The following is a 10,777-nucleotide window of genomic DNA, read 5'->3' as shown; positions in this document are numbered from 1 at the left end:
CCTTCCCTTCCCTTCCTTCCTTCCTTCCTTTTAAATGAACGTGGCTATGTTGCAAAGAGAGTGTTTTCTCCCCCAAGACTTTTGTCTGTTACCTAGGAGACACACCACTCGTGCTTCCTGAGTTCCCTGTGCTCCTCCAGGACCTTGTGATTGTCTGTGGTGGAGGCAGGGTGTAGGGAAAGGTTTGGAGAGGAGGCAGGGGCACTTCATGTATGTTTCTGTGTTTTGTTAATCCACACTTCCATTGTGTGCCCATTGTGCGATGTCATGCAGCACCTGCGCTTTGGAAAATGATTCAAGAAGAATTCCTTGAGCGGTAGACCGATCTCACCAGCTTTTAGTGGAAACAGCTCGTGAGGGTTCAGCTGCTTCCATAATGGGAGGAGAGTGGATGTAGCCGGGGGTGGGGTGGGGAAGACTGGTCTACAATAAAGTCAATGAATTTGTGTTTTGCATAAGTGAAGGAGAGCTGAAATCCTGCTTTCAGGGATGCTGTCCTCCCTGGAGACACAGCTAACAATGGCAGTGTGCAATAATGACCAGTCTTTAGTCTTGTGGATATTATGAAGCTCCAAAGCTAGAAGAAAAGAAAACCAAATATATACTAAACGGTCCTGCTCCTATGATGCAGTGTATGGGGTCAGTAGACAGGATGAACGTTTAGGACTCTGGCCCTAGGCTACACTAACCTAGGTAAAAACAGGAGATGTGAATCCCATCATTACCCTTTGTTTTCCAGAGGATCCCCTTAGCTCCCCTGTAATTACCCAGCCCCTAGGTTTTCCCTCTGGCCCACCCAACAAGCCCTGGCTTGCCTGTATTGCTAGATAAAAGCACTATTAGTTGAAAGGAAAAACCCTACAGCCTATGTGAAAGTACATGTAAACTGTCATGAATAATGTAAATATTAGCTATGAGGTTGTTATTTGACCTGTTGCTTAGCAACTGAGAACATATGGAAGTGGATAGGAAGACCTCATTTTCCTCTCTTCCAGCTCTTTCAGGAAAGAGTTACTCTCATAAGTCACTGGTTTGACCTCTGGACCAACAAGCAACGGCGGGAATTCTTATTCGTGATTCTTTCAGAGTGCTCAAAATCACAATTAAGGTAAAAATAGCACGGTGATGTAATTATTGATTTTTTAAATGACATCAAAATATGGTAAAATGTTTATATAACTCTTAAGGAGTTTTCTCTTTTCCCTGTAAAAACGGAGGCACTTGTTATTTTAAGGCTTATGCAGATTCTCCTAGCGCCTGCCTCCTAGCGTCTCTGGGCTGAAGCAGAGCCTTGGAGGCGTCACAGCCTCATACCATGAGGAGGCTGCTCTGTTTCTACAAACACTTGTCAGCGTATGCTCTATTCTCTTGCTCCATTAAATTCTCTTTGGAGTTATCAGACAGACAATATATGCCAGATGAATGTCTGCTACATAGGTAGACATTTCATAAATGATTATTAAATGCTGGGTTGGGACTGATAAAACATAAGGAAGGACAATACTAGTGGCCTTGAGGGTTATGACAAGACATCGAGTATCCCCGGGTTGACTATCCCTCCATTGTCCTTTGGCATAGACAGTGTGACATTGGTTAGTTGAAATCACAGCCAGGGCAGCTAGCGTTCTGATCAGGAACACTAGAGGTCATTAGGTTCCTCTAATTGTGAAGTCACAATGCTTCAGCTACTCTCAGGTCCTTTCCAGCGAGCAGAGCCAACATCAGACTCAGGAGACAGTCAGAGCAGCCAGTAGCTTATTAATTAGCCAGCTGAGTGTTAGATATGTGTGTAACCAGAACATTCTAGAAAGCCCCTCAGTGAGCCTGGACCTGACTGGAGAACCTAGCTGGATAGTAGCAGCTTCTGTAAGAATGACTTTTGCCGGATTCATCTCCAAAGAGGTTCCCCTGAGTCTGTCTGGGGCAATCACTGGTGTCTTCGGCCAACAATCCTAACAGAGTGGCATTTCTGAGATGTAGTCCTTTGTCCCCTGACTGACACGCTTTAACTAGTGGACAGAGACCTGGAACTCTGCCACACCTGCAGAGGAGACTCCAGGAGGTGGCTTATTTCCTATTGTTTGTTTAGTGAGACTCTGGGTATGTTTCACGGACAGTTGGGCTTAGCTGCTTTCATTATGGACTCAAGGAAAAGCTAACCTTCAATTTCTTACACAACGTTCAAAAGTCATCAAGAGGTGGGTGTGGTCAGACTGGCTCGTACTTCAGAAACGCCTCCTGCCGTTCCTCCCACCTTTCCCTGCCCACCAGGTGAGATGGGTTTTGTTTTGTTTTTCTTCCACACTGGCCTCTCACTCCTGAATCTGTGGGTTCACAGGAGATTGTTCACTGAGATTTCCTGCTGGGGTACACTGGAAGAAAACAGCTCTCTGACTGTGTTGAAGGAGTTGTGGAGTTGTGAAGATTCTTTTTTAAATTTAATTTTTTTCCTTATTCACTTTCCATCCCACACACTGCCTTTCTCCTAATCACCCCTTTCCCTTCTCCTCGGTTGCGAGTGTGTTCCCCCACGCCCCCTACTCCGGCACTTCAAATCTCTGCGAGGCTAGGTGCTTCCTCTCCCTTTGGGGCCAGACAAGGCAGCCCAGTGAGAAGAACATATCCTACGTACAGGGAACAGCTTTCGGGACAGCACCCGCTCCAGTTGTTCGGGACCCAATGAAGAACAAGCTGCACATCTGCTACATATAAGTGTGGGGAGGCTTAGGTCCAGCCCATGAATGTTCTCTGGTTGGTGGTTCAGACTCTGAGAGCCCCAAGGGTCGAGGTTAGTTGACACTGTTGGTCTTCCTGTGGAGTTCCTATCCTCTTCAGGGCCGAAATTGTGAAGATTCTTTTTAAAGAAGAATATATACTTTCTTATTCTTATATGTGTGTGTCTATGGAGGGGGTGCCCGTGAGGCCTGAAGAGGATGTCCGATTCCCCGAGGATGGAGCTACAGGTGTACAGTGTGGGTGCTGAGAACTGAACTCTCGGGCTCCTGGAAAAGCTGTATGTGCTCTTAACCACGGAGCATCTTCGCAGCCCGGTAGAGGCTGCTCAGTAGCTTGATCGTGGCGGGGGTGGGGGGGCACATTTCACTGTAGTCGTTTTCTGTGATTCCTTTTGCCCTACCTTCCAGCTTTCTAGAAAATAGATAGATACAAACAAACAAACAAATAAATCAGACAGACAGACAGACAGACAGACAGACCAAACTTCATTCACATCCATTATCACATTGTAGTCTCAGCGACCATGAACCAAGCAGTTTCAGTTTTGACCACCAGAGGTCACTAGAGATCTTGTGGTACTTTGAGGCTGCTTAACCTGACATTCTGTCCCTAGAAACTGTACCCTTTGGCGCCTGAAAGCTTCTTTCTGTGGAATGAGAATGTGGAGCCAACCTGTTGTGTAGTTTTTGTTTTGGTTTGTTCTTTGCTTCCTTTAACAGCAGCTGCGTTCTCACAGAGAAATCAGTGAGCGAGTGAGTCATAGTTCACGCAGCTGCTAACGCGCTCTGGGCTGTCGATTTCACAGGAAGCTGGGTGGGAGTTTTTGGTTTCTAGATTTGCCCTTCTGGGGTCATCTTTAACTTGTAGTGATTGTTTTTGTTATTGAACACAATCTGCCTATTCACATGTCTCCCTGTCTCAGGCTTGCATACATGGGTGCTTTTTACCTGGCCCTCAACTTTCTAGAGGCTCACACTGGGTTAGCAGTCTAATCCCATTCGAGCTGTGTTCAATTTTAGTTAGATCTAGAAGCTCGACTCGTTTTTGTTTGTTTGTTTTAACAAGTTAATACAATCAGCTTCTCTTAAATGATCCTTATCGAAATATAATTTGTGTACAATAACATTTGGCAGCTGAAGGACTCAAGTGAATATTGGCAGAATTTTGTGGTCCTCATATAATCTAAGTTTAACACATTCCACCATTCCCAATCAATCCCTAGTTAATGATAGTCACTCCTTATCACCTGTCCATCCAGATGTGTCCAAACACAAGGCTACTTCCTGTCTCTCTAAATGTACCCCCTTTGGACTCTATATAAATAGAGCCAGGTAATAGGTGATTTTTTTTTGTAGCTTTTTTTCATGTATTAAAATGTCAAGGTTTATCCATTTTATAGCACACTTTTAACTATTTTCTTCTTGTCAAAAAATATTCCATCGTGTGGACTTATAATATTTCATATTGTCACCAGTTGGTAAACATTTGATTTGTTTCCCCCTTGGGCTGTTGTAGATAATGCTACTCTGAACATCTGTATCCGGATTTTTCTAAAGAGGAACTTTTATTTTCCTATTTTTGTTTTTCTTTAAAATTCCATTTTAGACCAGTTTCTAGGCTCTGTGTATCCATCAGATTTATGTATTTAGTGTGTGTAGTGGATGGTGGTTAGGCACGTGCCAGGGCGTGAGTGTGGAGGTTGGACAACACCTTGTGGGAATTAGTATCTTACTGCATCACGTGGGTCCAGGTGATTGAATTCAGGTAGTGAGGCTTGCCAGCAAGTGCCTTTACTTGGGGCCATTTCTCTGGCCCTTTTATTTTTCTTAAGCGTTCATATAAAAGAGCTTAGAATACTTGCCTCCAGTGTACGAGGGCCTGGGTTCAGTCCCCAGAGTGGGAGAAATAAAAGCTTTGAAGTATATTTTGAGGATTGAAATGAATGGCTGTAACAGTAACAGAACCATCAAATTGTGGTTATTTATTCAGTGTTTCTTTTTAATCTCCTTATTCCTGTAGTCTTTCTCCTCCCAAATGTAAACATAATAAATATGAAAAATACACATCACTTAACTGCTTGAAGTCTGGGGCCAAACCTGCTGTATTTGTAGCACAGTACTTTTTCTCATGACAGAGGCTATGGTTCTGGTCTGTCTGCTTGTTTGTTTGTTTTACAGTCTCTCTCTTTCTTTGTTGAAATCCTCATTTTCATATGTTATCTTCTGGTCACAATTTCCCCTCCTCCAGCTCCTTTCCATCTCCTCCCCTCCCCCACCCCAGCTCCACTCCCATTCTTTCTCTTGTTTGTTTTTATAAAAGATTTATTTATTATATGTAAGTACACTGTAGCTGTCTTCAGACACACCAGAAGAGGGCGTCAGATCTCATTACAGATGGCTGTGAGCCACCATGTGGTTGCTGGGAATTGAACTCAGGACCTCTGGAAGAGCAGTCAGTGCTCTTAACCGCTGAGCCATCTCTCCAGCCCTAGAATGATTATTTATTTATTTATTTATTGTTTTTCGAGACAGGGTTTCTCTGTATAACCCTGGCTGTCCTGGAACTCACTTTGTAGACCAGGCTGGCCTCGAACTCAGAAATCTGCCTGCCTCTGCCTCCTGAGTGCTGGGATTAAAGGCGTGCGCCACCATGCCTGGCTCCTAGAATGATTTTTTTTTTTTAAAGATTTTATTTATTATATATAAGTACACTGTAGCTGTCTTCAGACACTCCAGAAGAGGGCGCCAGATCTCGTTGCGGATGGTTGTGAGCCACCATGTGGTTGCTGGGATTTGAACTCTGGACCTTCGGAAGAGCAGTCGGGTGCTCTTACCCACTGAGCCATCTCACCAGCCCCTAGAATGATTTTTAAAGGAATTTTATAATCACTAAGATTTGATTGATTGACTGATTTAGCTTTTAAACCATCCCTCTGGCCAGTCTTCCTCCTTTTAACAGGAAGTGTTTTTATCCCTCCCTTAAGAAGTTTCTCCAGGACATATAACACTCATGTTTCAGCAGGCCTCAAGGTTCCTGCTGGTGTCTACTTTTCCGCCCCGCCCCTTCTCCTCCCCCTCCCCCTGCGCGCCCCCACCTGCTTGACTAAATTGACCTTTGAAGGCCGCTGGGCTGTTTGTCTCTGTCACACTTGGAGACACCTTTGAGGGCGGTGAATTGCGCTCCTTGCTGCACTGGTGAGACCGGTTTTAAATTGCTTCTGCCAGCTGCGTCTGCTGCTGCGTTGCCTTCCTACAAAGGCCTTTCATTCCAGAATTGGAGAAGTTTAAACTTGTAGCCTTCTTGGGTGGGTGTGGCAACATTCATGCAACTGCGTTTTCGGGCGGTGGGGGAGGGGAGGGACAGAAGAAAGAAGGAAGGTCACGAGTAACCCAAGAGATCTCAAGTCTGGTCACCCGTCTCCAGCAGAGCAGAATGGACGTGGGGGTGGGCAGGACAACGCCCGCATCCCTGCATCCCTGTATACTTAGAACACCCATGTCCGCTCTAATCCACTCACTTACTCTTTCCGTGTGGCCCCTGCAAGCCGTCGGGTGAGGAAATCTCATTTGGTGTAGTCTGTCAAGAAGCCTGGCTGTGAAGTTTTTCAGAGACAACATACTTCCAGCTTCAGTTAGAGCCCAGCGCAGCTGCATCTCCTTGAGTTTGGAAACTCATTTTAAAGGAGAGCATTTGCACGTGGCAAGGGGAAGTTGTTTTAAGAACAAACATCGCCCAGTGATGGTATAACACCAAAGCAGAATGAGAACAGACTCTTTAGGACCTCGCTAGCCCCATCACTGCTGTGGGCTTTGCCACCAGGGAAGGATGCGACTTGAACTGAAGACATGGGCAAGGTAAAAATTCTAGCCAAGGGCAGAGCAGAGTGGATGGAAATCACCATGTGGAAACCCAGGGGCGAGGGGATTCTGTCTAAACCAAGCTAGCAGGCTCCTGCTGGAGACAGGCAGGGGATCAGACACCTCCTCTCCCCTCTTCCCCCAAACACGGAAGGATCAAGAACCCGATCAGATTTCCAGGGTGATCAGGTATCAAGCGTTGGGGTTTGTTCTGAAATGACTTAGCAAAGTTCTTTGCTAAGACTAGATTTTACCAAGGAGCCCAGATGGACAAAGGAGAAGGCTCGGGAGCTGAGAAGGTAGAACTTGTCAGAAAAGGAGCAGGCAGTGTTCAGAGACAAGCCGTACCTCTCTGTACTGCCAACTACTGTATCTGGACAGGCAGAGAGTCTGGAAGTTTGGGTCATTTTGTCTCTTCCTTCCCACTAAGGACCATGTTCTGGGCATCTGCCAACGCTCTACACCGTCAGAGCAATCATATAAAATATCCTCATTCACGGCTGAGATGTTTTGTAGGGATTGATGAAGCTATTAAAAAATCTGCAAGTTTATTTATATTTATTTTATGTATATGGGTATGTTTACCTGCATATATGTTTGTGTACTACAAATGTGTATTGCCTTCAGAGGTCCCAAGAGGGTATTGAATCTTCTGGGACTGGAGTTACAGGCATTTGTGAGTCACCACGTAGTCACCTGTCCCTTTGTAAAAGCACCCAGAGCTCTTAACCACTGAGCCATCTCTCTAGGCTCCTCCCAAACAAAAAACGGTTAAGTTTAAAAGCAAAGGGGAAAACCAGACTCCTGAAGCTGTCATGTTGGGGGAGAGGTGGAGACCAGTGGATGTGTTAAGCAAGTCTTGCATGGAAGTTCTCAGTCGCTACGTTCTCAGTGGCTCAATTCTATTGTGTTTAAAGTCTCCCTGAATCTCGTAGAACCACCACACACGTGATGTTATCACCTACGGTACCTTGTTTGTCTAAACTGCTCTTATGTCCAGAGCTAGCCGCAGTACATCTCCAGCGTACAGGAGAGTGTGGTTGGTGTGGAAGGCAGGAAACTGTTGTGGAAACATATTAAAAAGAATGGCAAGTTCCTGAGCTACACCCAGCTACTCTCTGCCCTGTGGTCTGGAGCCGCCTCTAGCTAGGCAGTTTGCCAGCCTCCTAGCCTCCTGTACCTTCTCAGCCATAAACCCCCGTGGTTGATGGTCCCAAATTCCAGTAACCCAGTAAATCAAAACTCTAGAAGATTATAATGAATCAGTCAGATTTATATATCAATACATTCTCAATTCACAAGATGCCCACACAGTAATTTCAGAGTCAATAGATAATGATACAAGCTGTCCACCTAGATTAGACAAGTTAATCCAGTTATTCTATCCTCTTGTTATATTCACAGCTACCTGTGGCTACTTAAAGCCACACAGAATCTGGATCGTCTTCCTCCTGCTCCATCTTCCTTCCTTCCTCTGCCTGTCTCCTCCTCCTCTGTCTCTGCAACTCTTAGCTCCGCCTCCCTTTTCCATGTCCAATCACAGGCTTCTTGTTGTATTAATATATACAGTGATAGGACAGGGAAAATTCTGCTACGGAAATCGTCCCTTGCCTCTTCTCCATCTCCACCGAGGGTTTACATATTTCATTACCTTCCCACCAGAGCCATTCCGTTGTTTCTCTTTTCTCTGCCCACTGTCCCACTCGGGTATTAAATGCCTGAGTATTGCTGATTACCGCACACCCAGGGGCCTGAAGGTTGAAGGCATCTCAGGATTGGATTGAATTCATTCCTGAGAGTGTTTGGTGGAAGAGAGGCCCTGTAGACAGTAATTCTGCCCAAGAGATGCTAGCAATGTCTGCAGCGTTTCTCGGGGTGTTCCCCCCCCCCACCTTATACTTTAGCAGGAACTTAAGGATGTGCGTGGGCCCTCTCCCACCCCGTGGTCTCTGTTGTGTGAAGATTTATTGCTCAAATTAGTCCTTGGGGAAAACATTTCAGGGGACAAGATGGAGGAGCACAGGTTGAGGATGGCAAAGTCGAAATGTAGGAATACTGGCCCCGTGATGACATCATCAAGTCCTAAGTTTTGAAGCTGCCCTGATTAGGGAGTCTAAGTTGTCTTGGGTCATGCGAGCTCTCCAGAATGAGGCGAAAAGCATTTAGCAGTCACACAGATGTGAGAGAGCCCATCAGACCCACACACGTTGTCCAAGGAGTTCATCAGAGCTATGAGCTTTCCTAAAACGACCACGTGCTTATTCTGTGCTTCGTACTTGACAGCAGCAGCAGCAGCAGAATCTGCCCTGATGGCTGCTGCTTCGTCCATGGGAAGTCGAGTCCGCAAACACTGAACAAGTGTGTCCCATCAGACTGAAGTTTGTAAAGCACAGATCATGAGCCTTGATAGCCACTTTGGCTCAAGCAGCCTGGAATAGCATTGAGGAAACGGTTGTCACCAAGTTCCCCAGGTGATCTGGTGCACAGCCAAGAACAACACACAGTAGAAGGCTCTGCAGGGCCCCAAGGCCCCTTCTGCCTGCTGATCTCTTCCTTCCTGGAGGCGTGAACACTGGCTACACTGCTGCCCTGGCTTTGTAAGTGCCTTTTGCATCCCACAGGGTTGAGGTTACTTGTTGGTTTTTAGAATATACTTCATTATGTAGATGGCCCTAAACTTGATTGGAATAATTAAGGAGACTTTATTCCCGCATCACTGAAAATTTCAGGGATAGATCTGGTTGCAGTTGAAGCCTGGTTCCAGTAGTAAAGCTGGAGTTTGGTTTCTCTCTTTCCCTGCTTTACCTTTCTCTGCCTTTGGTATTGCCTTTGGCAATCTTGGCTTCTTACATACCCTCAGTATGTCTGCAGGGGGAAAAAATTGAGTTATTTGAGGTTTTGTTTTTACTGGACTAGCTTATAGGTCCAGACCAGCACCTCCCCAGCCCCAGAGCCCTTTGAAGGCTATATATCTCAGGCTAGTACCAGGATGACTTGAACTCCTGATTCTCTGCTTCTACTTCCGGAGTGCTAAAGCCAAAGCCATGTGACATAGTGCTCAAGTGTGTGGTTCTGGGATCAAACCAAGGGCTCACCAGGCAAGCATTCTACCAACTGAGCCATGCCCCTAGCTCAGGGCAGCTTCTGGCTGATTGCTATGGCCAGGAGATTGAGCCACATACATTAACTTAGCCTCGATCCTGTACTTAGTAGATCTGGAAAGTCCAGCTGGACTTCAGGGATGAGCCTGACTGGGGCAATGAGGGAATGAAGAAAAGACAGACGCACAAACATGCTGGGATCTAGTGGACTCGGTTCTCTGGTGGAGAAACCAAAGCACCTCAGAGTGTTTTATTACACATAGCTGAGCAGATCAGAGAGTTAATGCATACAGCTAAACACAGAAGCAGACTGGTTACGTACATCTCAAAACAGCAGGCAGGCTTAGCTCATCTCAGTATGGCAGTGTCTGTAGGCTCACAGCATTCTGGCATCTGCAGGGAACTATGGTAGATATTTTCTGCACACATTATCAGCATCACACATAGACCAGAGGAAGGCTTTGCCATCCCTTCGAGCCTCACCCCAGGTAGGGGCAGGGGTGGCTTTGCCATCTTCCCAGGGGCCTGAGGCAATGGGGTCCTCAACACGGCCATACACGTGTCAACAACACACATTCTCTGAGAACTTCATCCAGTCACAGCTTCCTCCAGCCCCACTGCTTCCTTCCTGTCCATCTGCCCTTTTCTCCATATTTTCGCCCTCTCCCTCTCCAGACCACTCCTCCTTTAGTCATTCACACTGAGGTTCTCCTCACCCCACCCCCAACCCATCCTGACCCTGCTTCAGCCAGCTTTTCAGCACAGTTGCCCAGTCTGTCATTTCTCTGATGGTGACACTGCTCGTAAAGAATCACTGGACATTGCACCACAGAATAGATTTCTTTTTATTATATCTATGTATGTATGTATGTATATATATGTATATGTATATACATATATACATATACATTATATATATATATATATATATATATAGAGAGAGAGAGAGAGAGAGAGAGAGAGCCACCCCTTACTATATACTCTAGCAGGTTTAGCCTGCCAAGTGCTACAGTGTGTGCTACAGTGCCCGAGTAGACGTTTTTTCTCTCTCCTCTCCCCTCCCCTCCCCTCCCCTCCCCTCCC

General features: G+C 46.0%; 1 protein-coding gene across 1 annotated transcript in view; it reads left to right on the top strand.

Moving 5' to 3' along the window:
- Positions 1–10,777, top strand: part of Ect2l (epithelial cell transforming 2 like) — a 68,870-nt gene that overhangs the window by 2,930 nt on the left and 55,163 nt on the right. The window contains exon 2 of the mRNA XM_021174522.2: positions 2,094–2,271. Within this exon, the coding sequence (XP_021030181.1) occupies positions 2,094–2,271 (178 nt within the window). The remainder of the gene's footprint in view (positions 1–2,093; positions 2,272–10,777) is intronic.

Source organism: Mus caroli, chromosome 10 (assembly GCF_900094665.2).
Source record: "Mus caroli chromosome 10, CAROLI_EIJ_v1.1, whole genome shotgun sequence".
NCBI classification, from domain to species: domain Eukaryota; kingdom Metazoa; phylum Chordata; class Mammalia; order Rodentia; family Muridae; genus Mus; species Mus caroli.
This window is presented reverse-complemented; position numbering and strand designations above follow the sequence as displayed.